Source organism: Anolis sagrei, chromosome 4 (genome assembly GCF_037176765.1).
Source record: "Anolis sagrei isolate rAnoSag1 chromosome 4, rAnoSag1.mat, whole genome shotgun sequence".
NCBI classification, from domain to species: domain Eukaryota; kingdom Metazoa; phylum Chordata; class Lepidosauria; order Squamata; family Dactyloidae; genus Anolis; species Anolis sagrei.
In genome coordinates this window covers 3,205,684-3,229,491 of record NC_090024.1, presented here as the reverse complement: position 1 = coordinate 3,229,491, position 23,808 = coordinate 3,205,684, and the positions used below count along the sequence as shown (strand labels likewise).

At 47.2% G+C, this 23,808-nt stretch overlaps 1 protein-coding gene across 1 annotated transcript in view; it reads right to left on the bottom strand.

The window, feature by feature from the left end:
• Window positions 1-23,808, bottom strand: part of DGAT1 (diacylglycerol O-acyltransferase 1) — a 56,667-nt gene that overhangs the window by 1,437 nt on the left and 31,422 nt on the right. Inside the window, exons 3-17 of the mRNA XM_067467215.1 lie at window positions 22,658-22,698; window positions 16,090-16,175; window positions 15,857-15,909; window positions 13,545-13,650; window positions 12,565-12,684; window positions 11,283-11,357; window positions 11,000-11,103; window positions 7,166-7,204; window positions 7,003-7,044; window positions 6,613-6,657; window positions 6,157-6,269; window positions 4,227-4,292; window positions 2,808-2,895; window positions 2,657-2,719; window positions 1-693 (exon numbers count right to left, since the gene is read on the bottom strand). The exon at window positions 1-693 is cut by the window's left edge and continues 1,437 nt beyond it. Of these exons, the coding sequence (XP_067323316.1) occupies window positions 547-693; window positions 2,657-2,719; window positions 2,808-2,895; window positions 4,227-4,292; window positions 6,157-6,269; window positions 6,613-6,657; window positions 7,003-7,044; window positions 7,166-7,204; window positions 11,000-11,103; window positions 11,283-11,357; window positions 12,565-12,684; window positions 13,545-13,650; window positions 15,857-15,909; window positions 16,090-16,175; window positions 22,658-22,698 (1,188 nt within the window). The 3' untranslated portion in view covers window positions 1-546. The remainder of the gene's footprint in view (window positions 694-2,656; window positions 2,720-2,807; window positions 2,896-4,226; window positions 4,293-6,156; window positions 6,270-6,612; window positions 6,658-7,002; window positions 7,045-7,165; window positions 7,205-10,999; window positions 11,104-11,282; window positions 11,358-12,564; window positions 12,685-13,544; window positions 13,651-15,856; window positions 15,910-16,089; window positions 16,176-22,657; window positions 22,699-23,808) is intronic.

The following is a 23,808-nucleotide window of genomic DNA, read 5'->3' as shown; positions in this document are numbered from 1 at the left end:
AGAACCGAGTCAGCGCGAACCCTGTAAAGTGCCCAAAAGTCCAGCATCCGTTGTGCGTATGGAAGAAGGGGGCTGGTGGAGGGTCCTCATCTCCTCCATCAACCCCCAAACGTAAGAGCACTCCAGTCCGTAAAGAGGAAACCCAACCAAGGCACACGTGGGTTTTGAGCCTTGCTTCTACCGGAGAGGTCCAAGGCTGCCCCACAAACACAGCATGGGAAGTGGGTGGGAAAGTGTCTGACATTCATTCTCTATCATGGATACACACCTATACCCTCAGCCTCCAAGTTCCTGCTGGAAACTCTGGGCACAAAAGGGGAAGTTATTGCATTGATCCGGCTTTCCAACCCGACAAGACGGCGAACGCAGAGGCCGACTCGATCCTGGGTGCGGTGGGGTTCGGTGGGTCTCCCAGAGAGGAGCCAAACTGTATCTGATCAGCCTCCAGCCGCAAAAGGAGTCCTAAGGGCTGTCCAGAGAAGGCAGGACGTGGAAAGGTGCACCGCCACCAACACCCCACAGCAGGACGGGGAGGGACGGGAGGGGTCACGGGACCCCCTCGTAGTTCAGCACGTAGTAGTCGTGGACGTACATCAGGACGGCAATGGGCTGCCCAATGATCAGGGAGATCCAGACGGCAGCGTTGCTGTAGTTGCCCCGGAAGAAGCGCCCCACCAACCAGGCCAAAGGGATCTAGGGAAGGAAAGGGGGAAGGAGAGGTCAGGCAAGCCTACAATTGCATTGGCTTCTTTAAAGAGCCCAGATCAGGCATGGGCAAACTTGGGCCCTCCTCCAGGTGTTTTGGACTTCGACTCCCACCACTCCTACATGGGCAAACTTGGGCCCTCCTCCAGGTGTTTTGGACTTCGACTCCCACCACTCCTACATGGGCAAACTTGGGCCCTCCTCCAGGTGTTTTGGACTTCGACTGTTAGGAGTGGTGGGAGTCGAAGTCCAAAACACCTGGAGGAGGGCCCAAGTTTGCCCATGCCTGATCTAGATCCTTCTCACATGCATTGTTTCCAAGCCAGGTTAATTTTCTTGCTTCTGACTCAGTGTTGCACTCCAGGACAGGAAAGCCCTCTGATTTTAAACACCACACCGTTGGATGGAAAACAATGAATTAAAAAGCAATAAAGTAAAAAAAAAAAAGCACTTTAAAGAAACAGGTATATCTAATTAGGTAGGAAGATAAGTAGGAACAAAGTAGTCCAGAGCTGGGATGTTTAGCCTGAAGAAGAGGAGGCTGAGAGGAGACATGATAGCCATGTATACATATGTGAGAGGAAGCCACAGGGAGGAGGAGGGAGCAAGCTTGTTTTCTGCTTCCCTGGAGACTAGGACGCAATGGAACAATGGCTTCAAACTACAAGAGAGGAGATTCCATCTGAATATTGCAAAGAACTTCCTGACTGTGAGAGCCGTTCAGCAGTGGAACTCTCTGCCCTGGAGGGTGGTGGAAGCTCCTTCCTTGGAAGCTTTTAAACAGAGGCTGGATGGCCATCTGTCGGGGGTGCTTTGAATGCAATATTCCTGCTTCTTGGCAGAATGGGGTTGGATTGGACGGCCCATGAAGTCTCTTCCAACTCTAGGATTCTATGATTCTATGGTTCTAAGGTAATGGTCCAGCAAAGTCCATAAAAACCAAGTCAAAACTTCCCAAATAAAATGCAGGAAACATGAATCCAAGGCATGAACAGAAGCATAGATCAAAACCATGAAACGAGGGCACTTAAAACATGAATTTTCCAAGGAAAGCTTCCATAAACAAGGATGAGAACTTGACTTGATTCCAAACAATGCTTCATCTGATTATACATCCTGTACTTGGGGGACTTTTATCTCCTCGTTACCTATGTCTCTAGCACTCAGAAATTGGTTTCACTTTAGCTGAGAATTTGTTATCTTTTTCTCTCGGAGTCCGGCAGAACGCCAAAGCCACTGTTCGGCTCTCTTGTTTTGACTGATCTCCTCCTGTCTTTATATTTGCTTATTAATCTCTGCAGCTGGGCCAGGTGCCGAGCTGTTTTCATGTTCCCTATCATGAGAACTCCCTGGTAACAATTCAGAGAGCACACGATCATCCCCACACCCCTCAGGGACATTCTCATGGGAACCTACAATTTGAACAGGGATCTCCTGGTCATCTTCTGCATCAATATCACTGGCCAAACCATTGCCATCTTGAAACTCATCCTGAAACTCACTGACATCACTCCCCACATCCAAAACACCCTGATCCTGAAACACAATCACAGGCTGAGCTCCAACACTCAGCTTTGTGATGGTCATGTTGGATTCTGGTTCCTGTCATCTTGGCATTATCTAGATCCAGGGAACTCAGGCTCCCCATGCTCTATTCTGCCTTGATTAGACCACACCTGGAATACTGTGTCCAATTCTGGGCACTGCAACTGCCTTCTAACTTCTAACTGCCTACACTGGCTTCTATATTCTAACTGACTCAAGCCTGTATTTCCCACCCTCGGCTTATACTCGAGTCAATCCGTTTTCCCAGTTTTTTGTGGTAAAATTAGGTGCCTCAGCTTATATTCGGGTCGGCTTATATACGGTATGCGGTCCCATAACAGAAACCGTAAAGGAATGCTGTACTCTAAATGTTCAAAGATTGCATGAGAATCGTTCGGGGCCCTACCTGAGCTGCCATCCCCATGAAGGCCCAGAGCCGGAACATCTTCAAGGGCACGCTCACCAGGTACTGCAAGGGGGAGGGAAGAGGAAACACGTGTGTATGGCATGCGGGTCATTGTAAGAGACCCCTTTGGACATCCCACTCAGTCACTGACCTCGTGGAAGAAGGCCGAAGCCAAGAAGACAGCGACCTGAGCCGGGTATTTCCCGAGGCCCTTCTTCATCATGGGCTTGTAGAAATGTCTGCAGACGCAAGAGAGAGGTGGGCAGAGGTTACCAAGGGGTAAAAGAAGGGGAGAATGTGTAAGGGTGTAAGGGTTTGTAAAGGAAAGATGCAAAGGAGGGGGAAAAGGACAGAAGGAGGAACAGAGTAGGAAAGTGGGAAGAGAAGAAAGGGAGAGAAGGCAGGAAGGTAACGGAAAAGGTGGAAGAAAGATCAAAAGACTGGAGGGAGAAGCGAGGAAGGGAAGGGGGAGTAAACAAGCAGCCAGAAAGTAAAAGGAAGGAAGGAAGGAGGTAAAAAGAGGAAGATGGAAGAAAAGAAAGGAAGGAAAAAGAATAAAGTGAGAGAGTGATGGAAAGAGGGGGGAGAAGGGAAAGAGGAGAGAAGGGGAGGGGAGGGAAAAGGAAAGGGAAAATGAAAGGGGAAGGAAAAGGGGAGCAGTCTTTCCTTAGGAGTCTTTCATTGGAAAGAAAAGAGCAAAAAGAATGGAAAGCCAGAAGGTGGAGAGAGGAAGGGAAGTAAAAGGAAGAAAGAAGAGGGAGAGAGGGAGACAGAGAGGGAGGGAGGGGGGAGGGAAGGGGGAAGGAAGGAAGGAAAAAAGGAAAGAAAGAAAGAAAGAAAGAAAGAAAGAAAGAAAGAAAGAAAGAAAGAAAGAAAGAAGGAGGGAGGGAGGGAGGGAGGGAGGGAGGGAAGGAAGGAAGGAAGGAAGGAAGGAAGGAAGGAAGGAAGGAAGGAAGGAAGGAAGGAAGGAAGGAAGGAAAAAGGAAAGGAAGGAAGGAAGGAAAGGAAGGAAGGAAGGAAAGAAGGAAAGAGGGAGGGGGAGGGAGGGAGGGAGGGAGGAAAGGAAGGAAAGAAGGAAGGAAGGAAGGAAAGAAAAAAGAAGGAGAGAGGGAGGGAAGGGAGGGGGGAAGGAAGGAAAAAAGGAAAGAAAGAAAGAGGGAGGGAGGGAAGAAAGGACGGCAGGGGGGAAGGAAGGAAGGAAAGAAGGAAGGAAGGAAGGAAGGAAAAAAGAAAGACAGGAGAAAGAGCCAGAAGAGAAAGGGAGAGAGGGAGGGAATAGATGATGGAAGGAAGAGGGGAAAAAAGGAAGGAAAGAGGAAAAGAGGTAAAATGAAGAAAGGGGGAATGAAACACGAGGAGGGAAAGAATGGAAAGGAAAGAGCAAAAGAATAGAAAAGGGAGCAAGGCATGTGATGTCCCTCAAGGGCCCTTCCATCCTGCGTGGGTGGCTGAGTCTCTCTCTAGTTAAGGGAAATGCCCCCTCCCCAACCCTCCTGGAGACTTGATGCTGATTCAAGGCACCACCAGCGGCCCCGCTTCCCATTTTGAACCCCACCTGAGCCATACATACCTGATGCACCACTTGTGGACGGGGATGTTCCAGTTCTGCCAGAAATAGGTCACCGACTCGGAATTCCTGAAGGAGAAATGATGGAGTAGATAGAGGTGCAAAAAGAGAGAGAGACTGGGTCAAGGGGAAGAGCACCTCCCATCATCCCCCCCACTCCTTCAATGCCATACTATTTGAATTGTTGTATGTTGTAGATTATACATTGTATTGCTGTGTGCCAATTTGTGTATAAAATAGTAACAACAACAACAAACTCTATATATGAAAACCAAAATATATGTGTCTGTTTGTCTGTGTTTGCATCACAAAGGCTGTGGCTAGGTGAAGTGGCCCTATATGGTGGCACTGGGAAAGAAAAGGGGCTCACTGAGAAAGAGGTGATATCTGCAATGATAATGATGCAACTCCCAGGATTTGATAACTAGCATGGGCAAACTTGGGTCCTCCTGGTGTTTTGGACTTCAACTCGGACCGGGCTGTGGCACAGCTGGTTGGGAGTCAGCTGCATTAAAATCACTACTGACCAAAAGCGCATGAGTTCAAAGCCAGCCTGGTTCAGTCAGAGTAAGCTCCCAACCATTTGTCTAGCTTGCTGTTGACCTTTGCAACCCGAAAGACAGTTGCATCTGCCAAGTAGGAAATTTAGGTACCGCTTTATGTGGGGAAGCTACCGTATATACTCGAGTTTAAGACCTGAATATAAGCCGAGGCACCTAATTTTACCACAAAAAACTGCGAAAATGTATTGACTCAAGTATAAGCCGAGGGTGGAAAATGCAGCAGCTAGTGGTAAATTTCAATATAAAAATAGATACCAATACAATTACATTAATTGAGGCATCAATAGAGGAAATGTTTTTGTATATTTACATAAAACTGTAATTTAAGATAAGGCTGTCCAACTCTTATCAAACCATTGTTCTAACCTTCTTCAGTGAAAATGTGCCAAGGTATCCTTCCAATAATAATAGAGAGAGTAAAATAATACATGTAATAAAATAATAATAAAAATAATATAGTAAGATAATAAATGTAATAATAGAGTAAAATAATAAATGCAATAAAAACAATAATAGAGTAAAATAATACATGTAATAATAACAATAAATAGAGTAAAATAATAAATGTACTAATAACAATAAATAGAGTAAAAGTGCCAAGGTATCCTTCCAATAATAGTAAAGAGAGTAAAATAATGCATGTAATAATAATAATATAGTAAGATAATAAATGTAATAATAGAGTAAAATAATAAATGCAATAAAAACAATAATAGAGTAAAATAATAAATGTAATAATAACAATAAATAGAGTAAAATAATAAATGTAATAATAATAATAATAATAATAATAACAGAGTCAAATAATAAATAACCTTGCCTCGAGTATAAGCTGAGGGGAGTTTTTTCAGCCTAAAAAACTAGGCTTATACTTGAGTATATACAGTAATTGAACCTATTTATGACACCATAAAAGTCTCCAGCAGCATGCAAAAGAATGAGGAAGTACTCCATGGGTGTTATAAGTGGACAGTGAAGTGACAGCTCCCCCGGTGGATGGAATTTGAGTATACCCTCATGAAACTAGAAAGTTAAATAGCCTCTGTGTGTCTGTCTGTATATGCTGTGTGTCTATGGCATTGAATGTTTGCCATGTATATGTGCATTGTTATCCGCCCTGAATCCCCTGTGGGTAAGAAGGGTGGAATATAATACTGTAAATAAATAGAAAATAAATAAACTCCCACAACCGGCTGTTAGGAATTGTGGGAGTTGAAGTCCAAAACACCGGGAAGGTTGAGTTTTCCCAGGTGTGTTCTACAACTTTGGGCCATGGCAGTAAAAGTGGTGCGAAACCAAATTCTTCAGTGTAACATGCACCCTTACGATAGAGGGCTCGATTTGCACCCTCACCCCAAGGACCGACTCACCACCAGTCTCTGTAAAACTCCCGGTCCCCGAACTGCATGATTTCGGCAATGACGTTGAGGGTGGAGTGGAAGAACCAGTAGAAGAAGATCAGCCAGATCAGGTGGTTGGGGACCTGCCGGGTTTTCCATGGAAAACAAGAAGTAAATTTAGCAGGATGCTGCCCATTGCTTCATTGCGTCCTACTCTCTGAAGAAGCAGGAAAGAAGCTTTCCCCTTTCTCCTCAATGGGACATAAACCTGACTCTCATGTCTCGTTCTCTCGGTCTTCTTTCTTCCCAGGTAAACATCCCCAGCTGCTCCTCAAAGGGATTCATAGTTTCCAGACCTTGGACCATTTTGGCCCCCTTTCCACCCTGTCTATCTTCTTCTTGAATTGGGGGCCCCTTTCCTTCCCTCCCCAGTTGACCTCAGTTTCTTTCAAAGGCATGGGAAAAAGACCAAGTGAGAAGACTTACAGCCAGCTTCAGGAGGCGCTCAATGATCCTGGAGTAATCCATATCCTGAAAAACAAAAAAACAAAGGTGGGAATGTGCCCCTTCTTGCTTTTGCAAGGTTTCCCAGGACGTGATCATGGGGTGTCTGCGCCCTACCCCACTGGAGGAACTACACTGCTTAGCCGGTATTGCACCACCTGACATCCGCCGGGAAGTAGCAGCCAATAGTGAAAGGACCAAGGCAGTGACATCTCCAGCTCATCCCCTGTTTGGGTATCAGCCAGCACGTCAATGCATTAAATCAAGAAATAGTTTTCTAAGATCTACAGACACTCGCTGGAACAGGAGGTGGTCTCCAATGAGACAAGGCCTACCTCTTCCTCAAGGCAAACCATAAGGTGCTCAACTTACCCGGAAAGGCTTCATGGAGTTCTGAATTGTGGGGACCATCCACTGCAAAAAAGCACACACAGCGGGGTGTAAAAGCGTTGCCAGCCATCCTGAGCTCACCCAGCCGAATCCCAAAGGCCCAACTGCTGCCAAGGTTTGCAGAAATAGTCAGCAAGATGCTCACCTGCTGGATCAGGCCCACCATCAGCTGGAGGAAGAAGAGCTAAAAGGAAGAGGAGGAGGAGAAAGATGTGAGTGGGACCTCAGGGGAGACCTTGAGGGCCCACCCTTCCTCCATTTCCAGCTCATGTAGTTTGGAGAAGCATCAGGACTCTTTGACAGAGAAGAGGGAAAACCCTTGGGGAAAAACAACTGCCACAACTCCATTGCACTGAGCCAAGGCACTGAAAGGAGGGCCATCATTTTACTGTAGAGCAGTGGTGCTCAATCTATGTGTCCCCAGGTATTTTGGCCTACAACTCCCAGAAAGCCCATCCAGGTTACCAGGTGTTAGGATATCTGGGAATTGAAGGACAAAACTTCTGGGGACCCACAGGTTTCCCACCCCCACCCCCTCTGCTGAACAGGAAGACACAGCTGAAGCCCTTCCTGACAGATGGCCATCCAGCCTCTATTTAAAAGCCTTCAGGGAATGTTCAAGTGGAATCTCTTCTCTTGCAGTTTGAACCCATGGCTCCATTGTGTCTCTGGAGTGGCAGAAAACAAGCCTGCCGCCTCCTCAGTGGGACATCCTTTCCAATATTTAGACATGGCTCTCCCTCAGCTGGTCCTCAAAAGGATTCATCGTTTCCAGGCCTTTGACCCTTTTGGTGGTTTTATTGCAGACGAGGCCTGACTCAAAGCAGAACAGGGTGGGACTGGGCTCCCTTCCACACAGCTGAATAAAATCCCACACTTTCTGCTTTGAACTAGATTATTTATTTATCTATTTACGACATTTGTATCCCGTCCATATCAACCCAAAGGTGTGTTTTGGTTAGACCACACCTGGAATATTGTGTCCAGTTCTGGGCACCACAATTCAAGAGAGATATTGACAAGCTGGGATGTGTCCAGAGGAGAGCGACTAAAATGATAAAAGGTCTGGAGAACAAGCCCTATGAGGAGCGACTTAAGGAGCTGGGCATGTTTAGCCTGAAGAAGAGAAGACTGAGAGGGGATATGATAGCCATGTATAAATATGTGAGAGGAAGCCACAGGGAGGAGGAGGGAGCAAGCTTGTTTTCTGCTTCCCTGGAGAATCGGACACAATGGAGCCATGGCTTCAAACTACAAGAGAGGAGATTCCATCTGAACATGAGGAAGAACTTCCTGACTGTGAGAGCCATTCAGCAGTGGAACTCTCTGCCCCGGAGTGTGGTGGAGGCTCCTTCTTTGGAAGCATTTAAACAGAGGCTGGATGGCCATCTGTCAGGGGTGATTTGAATGCAATATTCCTGCTTCTTGGCAGAATGGGGTTGGACTGGATGATGGCCCAGGAGGTCTCTTCCAACTCTTTGATTCTATGATTCTATGAAAGGTGACTCAGGCCGACGCACAAATTGGCAAGAATTAGACGCCATATATAAAAATACATACATCGTTTAAAAGCAAAAAACTCACACCACAATACATTTAAAAACCATAAAAGCAATAAACAATCTATATAAATAAAAATGTAATGTTCGTTTGTGCGATTAACATCACTCAAAAACCACTGGACGAATTGACACCAAATTTGGACACAAGACACCTCTCAGGCCAACGATTGACTATCACCCCCCAAAAACACACAAACACCCCAGCAGAACAGACTTAAAACCCCTCCCCAAAATAAACTATATATACATATACACATGGGGGAGGGGGGTTTAAGTCTGTTCTGCTGGGTTTTGTTTTATGTGTTTTAGGGGTGATGGACACTCATTGGCCTGATAGGTGTATTGTGTCCAAATTTGGTGTCAATTTGTCCAGTGATTTTTGAGTTATGTTAATCCAATACGAACATGACATTTTTATTTATCTATCTTTCTGTCTGTCTGTCTGTCTGTCTGTCTGTCTATATATGCAAACACACATATATACACATAAAAAGGTAAAGGTAGTCCCCTGACATTAAGTCCAGTCATGTCTGACTCTGGGGTGTGGTGCTCATCTCCATTTCTAAGCCGAAGAGCCAGCGTTGTCCGTAGGCACCTCCAAGGTCATGTGGCCGGCATGACTGCATGGAGCGCCGTTATACACATACACACACACAAAACATATATACAGACTGGGCCACAGCAACGCGTGGCAGGGGACGACTAGTAAAATTATAAAAACTGTATCTTCTTGTTCAAATCCTCAACCGTTTCATCGGCTTAGCCATTCCTCATTCATATTCCAATTTGAGTTTATCTGGCCATGCTGAAGTTCCAAACACTTGCTCAAAGAGCCAGGTTTTCACTCTTTTTCGAAAGGTCAGGAGGGAGGCGGCTGATCTAATATCCCTAGGCAGGGAGTTCCACAGCCGAGGGGCCATCACAGAGAAGGCCCTGTCTATCGTGCCTGTCAGACATGCCAGTGAAGCAGGCGGGATCGAGAGGAGAGCCTCCTCAGACGATCTCAACTTCCTGGAAGGTTCATAGAGAGAGATGCGTTCGGATAGAGTATATGGCAGTGTGGACCCAGATAACCCAGTTCAGAGAAGATATTGTGGGATTTTCTGCCTTAATATTCTGGGTTATGTGGCTGTGTGGAAGGGCCCTATGAATTCCCTTGATCAAAACACTATGTTCTGGCCCAGCTTACTTGTCCGAACGCATCCGTCCCTACGTCCCACCTCATAATCTAAGATCATCCGGGGAGGCCCTGCTCTGGCTCCCATCAACAGCATAGATGCGCCTGGCAGGGATGAGAGACAGGGCCTTTTCGGCTGTGGCCCCTTGCCTATGGAACACACTCCCAAATGAGGTAAGATGAGGTAAGATTAAAATCATGGTTTTGGGACCAGGCCTTTGGGCAGCAGAAGTAAATGTATGCAGCATTTCGGAAAGACAATGACTGGAACAGCGATTCGATGGATGAGACTGTTTTAATGATTGTTTTATTGCTTATGAATGTATTGTTTTAACTTGATTTGTGTTTAATTTTAGTGTATAATTGTAATTCTTTGTACTGGCATTGAATTTTGCCATTACTTATGTGTAAACCGCTTTGAGTCCCCCTCGGGGTGAGAAAAGTGGGATACAAATACTGTAAATAAAATAATCCATATAAATAAAAATGTAATGTTTGTTTGTGGGATTAACGGAGCTCAATAACCACTGGATGAATTGATACCAAATTTGGACACAAGACACCTAACAACCCAATGTATGTCCTTCACTCAAAAAAAATGATTTTATCATTTGGGAGTTGAAGTTACTGGGATTTATAGTTCACCTACAATCAAAGAGCATTCTGAACCCCACCAACAATGGAATTGAACCAAACTTGGCACACAGTTCTCCCATGACCAATAGAAAATACTGGAAGGGTTTGGTGGGCAGTGTCCTTTGGTTTTGGAGTTGTAGTTCACCTCCATCCAGAGATAACTGTGGACTCAAACAATGATGGATCTGGACCAAACTCTACACGAATACTCAATACATCCAAATGAGAACACTGGTGGAGTTTGGGGAAAATAGAATCTTGATATTTGGGAGTTGTAGTTGCTGGGATTTATAGTTCACCTACAATCACAGAGCATTCTGAACCCCACCAATGATAGAATTGGGCCAAACCTCCCATACAGAACCCCCATGTGGGCCACAGCAACGCGTGGCAGGGGACGGCTAGTAAAATAAATAAATATGTTCCTACTGATGCAGCCTAGAACTGCATTGGCTCTTATGCACAGAATCCTTGAAGGCCCGATAACCATCATGGAGAATGAGCACTTTATGTCTCTTTTCTCTCTCTCTCTCTCTCTCTCTCTCACACACACACACACACACACACACACACATATACAAACACACAAACAGAGGTGCCTCACCATCTCAAAGAGCCTGCGCAGCAGAAACCGCTTGCGGATGCGCGGGGAACGAGGGAAGTTCAGCTCATAGCATAAGGTCGGTGCAAAGATGAAATAGTACATATCTGCAAGAAGAGAGTGGGGAAGATGACCAGGGCTGGGGCAGGAGGGAAAAGTTACCCTCTTCCTGCGAGGAAGGCATCAGAAATCCCAGAGGGATGGTCCACCTTGAGACAAGAGACCAGCCATGCTTTGGTCAACTGTCTTGCTGCTTCCCACCCGTTGACCTCTAGAGTCTCCTTACCTTTGTAGGTCAGGTTTGCTGGGTAAGCCACGCGGCTCGGGGCCACCTCTCCATTGGCTTTCTGGGGCCCAGAAGCTGGAATACAGAAGAAATGGAGTGAGGAGCTTTTCTATTATTTTAAACTGAACAGCCCCAAGTGTTGAAGTTATTTGCAATTTGTAATGTAGATTTCAAAGTACGTATGTATGTTTAAAAATGCAGTGCTCTGTGCCGAGGGTAATGTATTCCTGTGTGGAAAGAGTTAACTGAACCATGGAGGGAACGGCATTCCTAGAGAGGTCATAAATTAAATGTATAGAACAAATGGATGCAGCCTTGTGTGTTGTATGTCATACGTCACTCTGGAATGCAAGAGGTGTGGACTAGTACTGATAACAGCAGCTCGTGTGTTCGTGAAGTTAAGATCGGACGGTATAGAAGCTAGTTTTACGATGTGCTGAGTGTTAAGTAGCTTCTAATGTACTGTATATACTAGAGTATAAGCCTACTTTTTCAGCCATTTTTTTAAGCTGGAAAGTCCCACTCGGCTTATATTCGAGTCAAGGTTATTTATTATTTTACCCTGTTAGAAATACATAATAAATGTATTGTTACTGTTGTTGTTGATCATTCTACTTTATTATTTTTTTATTATATTTATTATTTTACTCTATTATTACTATTATTATTACATTTCCATTATTTTACACCATTATTATTATTAGTAGTAGTATTACATTTATTATTTTACTCTCTTTTTATTGGAAGGATATGCAAACACATTTAAATTGAAGAAGGTTAGAATAATGGTTTAATCAGAGTTCCTCAGTCTTATCTTAAATTATAGTTTTATGTAAATATTCAAAACATTTAAACTACTGGTGCCTCAATTAATGTAATTGTACTGTTTTAATTTTTATTTCAAATTTTTTATTTTTATTTTGAAATTTATTTTTATTTTGAAATTTACCAGTAGCTGCTGCATTTCCTACCCTCAGCTTATACTCGAGTCAATACGTTTTCCCAGTTTTTTGTGGTAAAATTTGGTGCCTCAGCTTATATTTGGGTCGGCTTATACTCAAGTATATATGATATATAGCTGTAAAATAAAGTAGTTTATAGCCTAAAGTGGCTGTGATCGATCGTGTTCCTGCCTTGCTGAACGGTCAAAGTCTCTGACACCAAGGACTATCCACGCCAAGTCGCGCTTTCCATTCCCTCTTCTGGGTTTCTCTCTACTCTCTGGTACCCAGCAGTGCTTCCCTCCAACTTTTTCCATTCCCAAAGTGGGCAGAGAGCTCACCTGACCATGTTTGGGCAGCCTTGGCCTGCCTCTTCTCCCGGCACCACCGGTTGACATCCTTGAAGGAGAAGAGCTTGAGGAAGAGGATGGTGTGGGTGGCGAGAGCGAGGACGGCCCCAACTGAGGAAGCAGAAAGATGGGCAGACAACCCATGGAAAACATCCTGATCAAGGTCGAACACTCCACACAATTCACATTTGACTTTGTATCACCTGGAAAGTCCCACTCTCTTCTCCTTTGGTCACCTGGAATAATAACTATGTGTCCAGTTCAGGGCAAAGCAATTCAAGAAGGTGGTGGATCAACTGGACCGTGCTCTGACCTACAAGAAGCACTGCTTGAATACCAAGCATAAAGTGGGTGCTAGAAACAATAACGTACAAAAGCTGACTGGCACAATCTGGGGATCACAACCAGACACAGTGGAGACACTGGGTTGTTGTAGGTTTTTCGGGCTACATGGCCATGTTCTAGAAGCATTCTCTCCTGACGTTTCGACTGCATCTATGGCAAGCATCCCCAGAGGTTGGGAGGTCAGGCCTCACAACCTCTGAGGATGCTTGCCAATGTTGTCCAATCTCATTATCCAGTTGTTCCATATTCCTATGTCTATTACATTGCATTTTCAAACGCTTGCTCAAACAGCCAAGGCTTGACTCTTTTCCGGAATGTTAAGAGGGAGGGGGCCGATCTAATGTCCCTAGGAAAGGCGTTCCATAGCCAAGGGGCCACCACTGAGAAGGCCCTGTCTCTCATCCCCACCAAACGTACTTGTGATGCTGGTGGGATCGAGAGCAGGGCCTCCCGGACGATCTTAAAGTCCCAGCAGGTTCACTTTCTTTTGTCTATCTACTCTTTTACCTGAGATGTATCACACTACACCTTGCTTTGCTAGAGAGACCAAACATTCCTCACAAGGAGAAGGTCCGGGGTCCTGCATAGGAAAACGGGCCCCCTCTCCGCCCCAAGCGCTCGCTCACCGGGAGTGGTGGAGGTGACGGCCAGCACCACAAGGGCAGGGAAGCACAGGATGGTCAGGAGGTTGAGGGTGTGGAGGACGGACCCCATCCACTCCGACAGGGAGCCCTGCAGGAAGCAAGGGAGAAGAGCCACGTCTTAGGGGGGTGCACAGGTCACAGAATCACAGAGTTGGAGGACACCCCAAGGAGCCATCTAGCCCAACCCCTTCTCCAGGTAGAGAAACATGATCAAAGCCCTCCCAACAGGTGGACACCTGGCCTCTGCTTAAAAACCTCCAGGGAAGGAGATTCCAAGGCAGGTATCACATCTGGATTCCCAGCAAAGTGGGTCACTGGTTCTTCCCCATCTCGATCCCTGACCCATTTTTGTCATGGGAACAAGGGGGTGAAGGATGACTATGGGGGCAGATCTGCTGATGGATGATGCTCTTATATCAGAGGTCCTCAAACTACGGCCCAGGGGCGGATACGGCCCTCCAAGATCATTTACCCGGCCCTCGCTCAGGGTCAACCTAAGTCTGAAATGACTTGAAAGCACAACAACAACAACAACAACAACAATCCCACCTCATCAGCTAAACGCAGGCCCACACGTCCCATTGAAATACTAATAATTTTATATTTATTAAAACTGTTCTTCCTTTTAATTATTGTATTGTTTTTTGGTGTCTTTTGCACAACAAATAAGATATGTGCAGTGTGCATAGGAATACATTCCTGGTTGTTGTTGTTTTCAAATTATAATCTGGCCCTCCAACAATTTGAGGGACTGTGACCTGGCCCTCTGTTTAAAAAGGAGCCCTGCCTTACATCCTTCCCAACTTATGGCAACCCTAAGGCCAGTTTGGTGCAGTGGTTTAAGTGTTTTAATAGGACACAGGACAGTAGCGTTCAAATCCCCACTCAGTCATGAAACCCACTAGGTGACCGTCACACTCTGTTAGCCCCACAGGAAGGCAATGGCAAACCCCCTGAACAGGGTCACCTTAGGGTTGCCATAAGTCCAACAGAACCAACAGCAAAAGTGAAAATACCATGGGTCTGGATTTGTTTGGAGGCATGGTCGCCCTTTCTTTCTCCTCTGAAGCTGAGAGAGTGTGACTTCTTGCCCACAGTCACCTGGCGGGTTTCCAGACTGAGTGGGGATTTCTTTATTTTTTTGTTTATTTACTGTATTTGTATACCGCCTTTCTCACCCTTTCGGTGACTCAAGGCGGTTTACAGGCAACCACAACCGACACAGTAACAACCAACATCATTAGCTCCTTGTTAAAAAATTGTCCAATTCCATCATCTAGTCCAGGGGTCCTCAAACTAAGGCTCGGGGGCCGGTTACAGCCCTCCAAGGTCATTTACCCGGCCCTCACTCAGGGTCAACCTGTCTGAAACGACTTGAAAGCACACAACAACAACAACAATCCTATCTCATCAGCCAAAAGCAGGCCCACACTTCCCATTGAAATACTAATGAGTTTGTATTTGTTAAAATTGTTCTTCATTTTAATTATTGTATTATTTTAAAATGTTTTTTGCACTACAAATAAGATACGTGCAGTGCGCATTGGAATTCATTCATGTTTGTTTCAAATTATAATCCAGCCCTCCAACAGTTTGAGGGACTGTGACCTGGCCCCCTGCTTAAAATGTCTGAGGACCCCTGATCTAGTCATTCCACTTCCTACGTCAGTTACTCTGCTTTTGTAAACGCTTGCTCAAACAGCCATGTCTTAACTTTCCTCTGAAATGTTAAAAGGGAGGGAGCCAATCTGATATCCCTAGGGAGGGCATTCTATAGCCGAGGGACCACCACCGAGAAGGCCCTGTCTTCTGTCCCCACCAAACATACTTGTGATGAAGGCAGGATCGAGAGCAGGGCCTCCCCAGACGATCTTAAAATCCTGGAAGGTTCATAAGGGGAGATGCGTTCGGACAGGTAAGCAGGGCGAGAACCATTTAGGGCTTTATAGGCTAAAGCCAGCACTTTGAATTGTGCCTGGTAGCAGACTGGCAGCTAGAGGAGCTGACGCAACAGAGGAGTTGTGTTCTCCCTGAGCGCCGCTCTGGTTAACAATCTGTCTGCCGTCTGTGGGACCATTTGAAACTTCTGGACAGTCTTCAAAGGCAGCCCCACGTAGAGTGCGTTGCAGTAGTCTATACGGGATATAACCAGAGATTCAAATCCTTGTCTATTGGGAATCTTAACACAGCACTGAAAGCCAAAACCACACCAGCCTGATCCATAACAAACACAATGGAAGACCCAAGCTGCCCCCACCCTACCCTTTTTCGTTCAGGACAAGGTCCCATCTTACCAGCGCCAGCTTCTTCTCGATGAACAGAGCTGCCAGGATGAAGACGTTGGACACTGGAGGCAAAGGAGACGCTGGCCATTAATGCTGGGCTTCCTCAGAAGAAAGGGGCTTTAAGCTGCAGGTTGCAGTCAAAAACAAGGCAAGCTGCCCATATTCCCCACATCCTTGGTCATTCTGGGAACTCTAGTCCAAAAGGACAGACCCTGAAGAAGACCCAAAGGCGTGCGACTCACCAAGGACCAGGCACAGAGACGGCCAGCTGTACGGATCCTTCAGGAACAAGGAGATGACCTGGATGGGATCCACCAAGATGCCGTACCTGCAATGGGAAGGAAGGAAGGAAGGAAGGAAGGAAGGAAGGAAGGAAGGAAGGAAGGAAGGAAGGAAGGAAGGAGAGAAAGGTCCTCCTCTATCAATGGATCATCCTCCATTCATGTCCCTCTCAACCTACAGCTCTGAGGGCATCCAACCAGCTTCCATGTTTGTAGTACTAGTTGGTCTGTGCCTTCATAGGCTCATCCTCCTCAAAAGCCACCCAGTCCAACCCTACTCTGCCAGGAAGGAAGGCACCATTGCAACTCTCCCAACAGAGAGACACCCAGACTCATTGAATCCCATAATTTTAGAGTTAAAAGAGGTCCATCTCAAAAGCCATCCAGTTCAACCCAAGCAGGAATCACAGAATCATAGAATCCTAGAGTTGGAAGAGACCTCATGGGCCATCCAGTCCACCCCCATTCTGCCAAGAAGCAGGAATATTGCATTCAAATCACCCCTGACAGATGGCCATCCAGCCTCTGTTTAAAAGCTTCCAAAGAAGGAGCCTCCACCACACTCCGGGGCAGAGAGTTCCACTGCTGAACGGCTCTCACAGTCAGGAAGTTCTTTCTCATGTTCAGATGGAATCTCCTCTCTTGTAGTTTGAAGCCATTGTTCCTATGCGTCCTAGTCTCCAAGGAAGCAGAAAACAAGCTTGCTCCCTCCTCCTCCCTGTGGCTTCTTTTCACATATTTATACATGACTATCATATCTCCTCTCATCCTTCTCTTCTTCAGGCTAAACATGCCCAGCTCCTTAAGCCGCTCCTCAGAAGACGCAATCAAAGCACTCTTGGCAGATGACATCCAGCCTTGGTTTAAAGACCTCCAGAGAAGGGGCAGCAGCCCCTATATTCCAACAGCTCTTACAAATCTGAGGTTCTTCCTAATGTTTGTGTGAAATCTCTTCCTATCATTTGAACCCATTGGATCCACAGGACCAGCAAAAGCATGCGGGTCCGTTTCTCCTCAATGGGCCATCCTTTCAAGGATTTAAACCTGCCTTCGAGATAAACATCCTCTTCTCTCTCAGATGCTCTTTAGAGGGAGCCATAGTTTCCAGATTTTTGACCATTTTTGGTTGCCCTTCCCTGATCACCTCTAACTTATCTATTTCTTTCTAGATTTGCTTTGCCCAAAACTGGACACAAGGTTATTATTCCAGGAGAGTTCTGGATAAAGCAGAAAAGAGTGGGATTAGGACTTCCCTTGATCGTGACACTAGACTTCTCTTGATGAAGCTTAGAATCACATGGACTTTTAAAGCTGTTGACTCTCGTTCAGCTTGTGGTCAACTAAGCCTTCCCCCTCGATGGACTGTCACCTTGTCGTGGTGAGGGGGCTTGCGTGTTCCGATGAACCTGTGGGCACAACAACTGGAGTCGTGCACTCCCAGGAGTGGCCGCGGGGGAGGTCCCAGACCAAGCACAGTCCGAAGACCCAAAGACCTCAACGGCGGAGCAGGCGGAGGATAACATGGCGCATGTTACAACGGCTGCGAAGGCGGAAGAAGGCTGCAACAGACTGAGAAGCCATGGTCATTGTGTTAAACTACATCACCAGTGGAACCTCATCTGTGAAGACTGTGTGTTGTTCAGTTGTGCACTGACCTCCACACATTAAAAAAACCCACGCACAGGCGTCTTCCAAAGAAAATAAAAACCAAGCAACCAAAGCCCCATGGCGATCAGCGAGTGGCGACGGGGGCAGGACTGTGAAATCTGGAAGCCCCTAGTCACAGACTGGCACATGGGCGGTGGGTACGGACTCAGTCGCTCTACCTCAAGGTCCGAGGCAGTTGAGTAGTTCGGCAGCTGTATCCGCGACTGAGCAGCCCTTTTTAGGACCCACTCTGCTCACCCCACACGGGGAGGGGGCTAGAAAAGGTGCCCTAAACATAGTCTGCCTCACTTATCCCTGACTGGACTGCCGCGTCCAGTGGGGTCACCACCCTGCGGCCAAAAAAGGAAAATGAACTTCGGTACGTGGAACGTACGGACACTGATGGACAACAGTGACAGTGAACGCCCCGAACGCAGAACTGCCATCATCGCAAGGGAGCTGGGACGCTTCAACATCGACATAGCAGCCCTTCAGGAGACCCGGAGAGCAGGAGAGGGACAGCTGAAGGAAGAAAAAGGAGGCTACACCTTCTTCTGGAAGGGACTGCCCGAAAAAGACCAAAGAATGCACGGAGTTGGCTTTGCCATCAGGAATGATCTGGTGAAACATCTGTCCGAAGCACCCACTGGCATCAACGAACGACTCTCAACCCTCCGAATCGATCTTGCCAAAAACCAACGGGCAACCATCATAAGTGCCTATGCACCAACACTAGATGCTGACGAAGACATCAAGGAGAAATTCTACTGTCAGCTGGACACCGTCCTATCAGGGACACCTAAGGAGGACAAAATCATTCTCCTGGGGGACTTCAATGCAAGAGTCGGGCGAGACTTCGACCTGTGGCCAGGGACCATCGGAAAAGACGGGGTTGGAAACAGCAACTCGAATGGCATCCTGCTTCTCACCAAATGTGCGGAGCACAACCTTGTCATCACCAACACGCTCTTCCGCCAGAAAAACAAGTTCAAGACATCATGGAAGCACCCCCGGTCAAAGCACTGGCACCTCTTAGACTATGTAATCACACGTGCCAGAGACCGCCGTGACGTGCTCCTCACAAGAGCCATGACAGGTGCTGACGACTGCTGGACCGACCACAGGCTAATCCGATCCACGATGGCTATCAAGATTGCCCCCAAGCGCAGACTCCAAGGAAGAAAGACAAGGCGCAAAATGAACACCCAAGCCCTTCAGGAGCCCTCCAGGCGAGCCCATCTCCAAACAGCACTCAAGGACCATCTACCCACAGTACACCCCGAAAATGTTGAGGAACATTGGAACAAACTGAAGACCTCCATCATCCAAGCCTGCGAAGAATCTATTGGATACCAAGCCAAGAAACATCAAGACTGGTTTGACGAAAATGACATCGAGATCCAACAGCTAATCGATAAGAAAAGGAAAGCCTTCCAAACATGGCAGAGAGACATCAACTGTGCTGCTAAGAAAAAGATCTACGCCAGTGCAAAAGCTGAGGTCCAAAGAAGGACAAGAGAACTCAAGAACATCTGGTGGACAAAGAAGGCTGAAGAAATCCAACACCTGGCAGATACCCATAATGCTCAAGGATTTTTCAAAGCCACAAAGGTCATCTATGGGCCAAGAAACCATGGCATACAGCCTCTACGCTCATCAGACGGAACCAAACTCCTGAAGGACCAAAAGTCAATTGCACTACGTTGGAAAGAACACTACCAAAGCCTCCTAAACCGCAGCTCCAGTGTGGCCGAAGAGGTCCTCTCACAAATCCCGCAACAACAAACCAGGGATGAGCTTGCAGCACTGCCTAGTTTGGAAGAAGTCAGCAATGCCATCAGCCAACAAAAGAACAACAAAGCCAGCGGACCGGATGGGATCCCTGCTGAAATCTTTAAAGAGGGAGGACCTGCGCTGACACACCAACTCCACCAGCTCATAGAAAAAGTGTGGGTGACCGAGAAAATCCCAGCAGACTTCAAGGATGCCACCATCATCACCCTCTTCAAAAAAGGGGAAAGAACAGACTGCGGAAACTATCGAGGTATCTCCCTTCTAACCTCCGCTGGGAAAATCCTCGCAAGAATCCTTGCAAACCGCCTTCTGCCCCTCTCAGAAGACACCCTCCCAGAATCCCAGAACGGCTTCCGTCCCTCCAGAGGAACTGTGGACATGATCTTCACTGCACGACAGCTCCAAGAAAAATGCAGGGAACAAAACCAACCTCTGTACATGGCATTCATCGACCTTGCAAAGGCATTCGACACAGTGAATCGCAGCGCTCTCTGGACCATCCTCCAAAAAATCGGGTGCCCAAGCAAATTTGTGAACATCCTGCGGCTCCTCCATGATGACATGATGGCAACAGTCTTGGACAGCAATGGCTCCCAAAGTGACCCATTTAAGGTGGAATCGGGTGTCAAACAGGGATGTGTTATTGCCCCAACTTTATTCTCCATCTTCATCGCCATGATACTTCACCTTGTTGATGGGAAGCTTCCCACCGGAGTGGAAATCATCTATCGGACAGACGGCAAGCTATTTAACCTCAGCAGACTGAAAGCCAAAACCAAGGTCACAACAACATCTGTTATAGAACTCCAGTATGCTGATGACAATGTCGTCTGTGCGCATTCAGAAGAAGATCTACAAGCCACTCTCAACACCTTTGCAGAAGCATACACAAAGCTTGGCCTGTCACTGAACATCGAGAAAACCAAAGTGCTGTTCCAGCAGTCACCAGCCATCCCCTCTCCAATGCCAGAGATACAGCTTAATGGTGTAACATTAGAAAATGTCGACCATTTCCGCTACCTTGGCAGCCACCTCTCCACCAAAGTCAACATCGACGCCGAAATACAACACCGCCTGAGCTCTGCAAGTGCAGCATTTTCCCGAATGAAGCAGAGAGTGTTTGAGGACCGGGACATCCGTAGGGATACTAAGGTGCTTGTCTATAAAGCTATTGTCCTCCCAACCCTGCTATATGCCTGTGAGACATGGACTGTCTACAGACGTCACATGCAGCTCCTGGAACGATTCCATCAGCGCTGCCTCCGGAAAATCCTGCAAATCTCCTGGGAAGACAAGCGGACAAACGTCAGCGTGCTGGAGGAAGCAAAGACCACCAGCATTGAAGCGATGGTCCTCCAACATCAACTCCGCTGGACAGGCCACGTTGTCCGGATGCCTGACCACCGTCTCCCAAAGCAGTTGCTCTACTCCGAACTCAAGAACGGAAAACGGAACGTTGGTGGGCAGGAAAAGAGATTTAAAGATGGGCTCAAAGCCAACCTTAAAAACTCTGGCATAGACACTGAGAACTGGGAGGCCCTGGCCCTTGAGCGCTCCAGCTGGAGGTCAGCTGTGACCAGCAGTGCTGCAGAATTCGAGGAGGCACGAGTGGAGGGTGAAAGAGAGAAACGTGCTAGGAGGAAGGCGCGTCAAGCCAACCCCGACCGGGACCGCCTTCCACCTGGAAACCAATGCCCTCACTGCGGAAGAAGATGCAGAGCAAGAATAGGGCTCCACAGCCACATGCGGACCCACAAGGAAACCCATGATGGAAGACCATCTTACTCGTCCAACGAGGGATCGCCTAAGAACTAAGCCTTCCAGTTATCAAGTTCACACAAAGGCTCAGAATCCTAGAGTTGGAAGAGACCTCCTGGGCCATCATCCAGTCCAACCCCATTCTGCCAAGAAGCAGGAATATTGCATTCAAAGCACCCCCGACAGATGGCCACCCAGCCTCTGTTTAAAAGCCTCCAAAGAAGGAGCCTCCACCACACTCCGGGGCAGAGAGTTCCACTGCCGAACAGCTCTCACAGTCAGGAAGTTCTTCCTCGTGTTCAGATGGAATCTCCTGTAGTTTGAAGCCCTTATTTCATTGCGTCCTAAGCCCCCTTCCTCCTCCCTAGGACTTCTCAAAATTTTTACATGACTCACATCATGTCCCCTCTCAGCCTTCTCTTCTGCAGGCTAAACATTCCCAGCTCTTTAAGCCACTCCTCATAGGGCTTGCTCTCCAGACCCTAGATCCTTTAAGTCTCCCTCTTCTCCTGGAAACCTTCCAGCTTAGAGTCAACACATTCCTTCAATTGTGATGCCCAGAATTGGACACAGTGGGATTCCAGGTGTGGTCTGACCAAGGCAGCATGACTTTCCTGGATCTAGGAACTAGGCTGCTCTTGATGCTGGCCAAAACAATCAGGGTTGGATAATCCTCCAACAAAGGATTCCCCCAGGCAGCAACCAGCCAGACTTTGAAGCTGTCAGACTATTTAATGCTAATCAAGCTGGCCAATTGCAACATTCACACTTGCCTCAAGCAGACAGGAGTTCTTTCTCCCACTCTGGAAATCATTCCACATATATATAAACCCCACTTGCCTAGTTTCCAACAGTCCTCACAAACTCTGAGGATACCTGCCACAGATGTGGGCGAAACATCAGGAGAGAAAGCTTCTGGAACATGGCCGGACAGCCAGGAAAACTCACAGCAACCCAAGAGATGGGTTGTACTTTTTTCAGGCTATATGACCATGTTCTAGAGGCATTCTCTCCTGACGTTTCGCCTACATCTATGGCAAGCATCCTCACTACCTCTGAGGATGCTTGCCATAGATGCAGTGAAACATCAGGAGAGAATGCCTCTAGAACATGGCCCTATAGCCCGAAAAAACCTACAACAACTCAGTGATTCCGGCCATGAAAGCCTTCGACAATACCAAGAGATGGGGTTTGAAGTGGATGGGCTGCAGTAGGCCTCTGTGCCACATGGGGGCAGCATTGACCTTCTGGACCTCACAAGGGAAACCAAGAGAGGAGGATGCTCAAGCCCAAAGGGCGACTAAGGGTGACACAAAGGCTAGCCACTTACTTGATGAGGTTCTCCAGGAAGAGGCGGGCGTTGCTCAAGACCTGCAAAGGAGAAGAAGGAGGGTCATGAAGGACGGGTTGAGTCTCAGGCCAGCTCTGAGCACCCACAAATGTAAAAAAAAAAAAAAAAGCATGAGGGGGGGAATGAGTCCAAGGTGGGGGGTTGTGGGAACTACAGGCCATAGAATCACAGCGTTGGAAGGGACCCCAAAAGCCATTCAGATGAACCCCCTTCCGCCAAGCCCTCCCGACAGATGCCCACCCAGCCTCTGCTTCAAAACCTCCAGAGAGAGAGACTCTACTGGTCTCGGACAGAAGCATGTTCCACTGCTAATCGTCGTAAAGTTTAGCCGGGATTGGGTTGTTGTCGGTTTTTCGGGCTATATGGCCATGTTCTAGAGGCATTTTCTTCTGACATTTCGCCTGCATCAATGGCAAGCATCCTCAGAGGTAGTGAGGTCAGTTGGAACTAGGAAAAAGGGTTTATATATCTGTGGAATGACCAGGGTGGGACAAAGAACTCTTGTCTGCTGGAGATAGGGGTGAATGTTTCAACTGACCACCTTGATGAGCATTTGATGGCCTGGCAGTGCCTGGGGCAATCTTTTGTCCCAGGAGAGAATGCCTCTAGTACATGGCCAGATAGCCCGAAAAAACCTACAACAACTCAGTGATTCTGGCCATGAAAGCCTTCGACAATACATTTTCCTGCCATTTGAACACAGGGTTCCTCTAGAGCATGGTTTCTTATAGTTTGCTCACTCATGACCCCTTTCCACCAGAGATATTCTACACGACCCCAGGTATAAAGGTATACGAGGGGGGCTCATGAAAGATTTCCCCGGACCCACTTCCTGTGGACTGAGAGCAATGCAACTTGGCCCAGTTCGGAGTCCTTCTCTCCATGGGTGCCACATCAGCACGCACACTTCTCCTCTCTTTTTAAGCAACTGTCAACACCTGACTTGTAGAAGTCGACAGGTTGCTCCAAAAGCCACATTGTGACTTCGGAAATCAGGGTCTCATCACCTGAGAAATGCTTGTCCTTCAAAAATAACTTCCTGGTTGGAAAGAGGTGGAAGTCCAATGATGTGAGGCTGGGTGAAACCAAGAGACTTTTTTTTTTGTCGTGTCAGGAGCGACTTGAGAAAC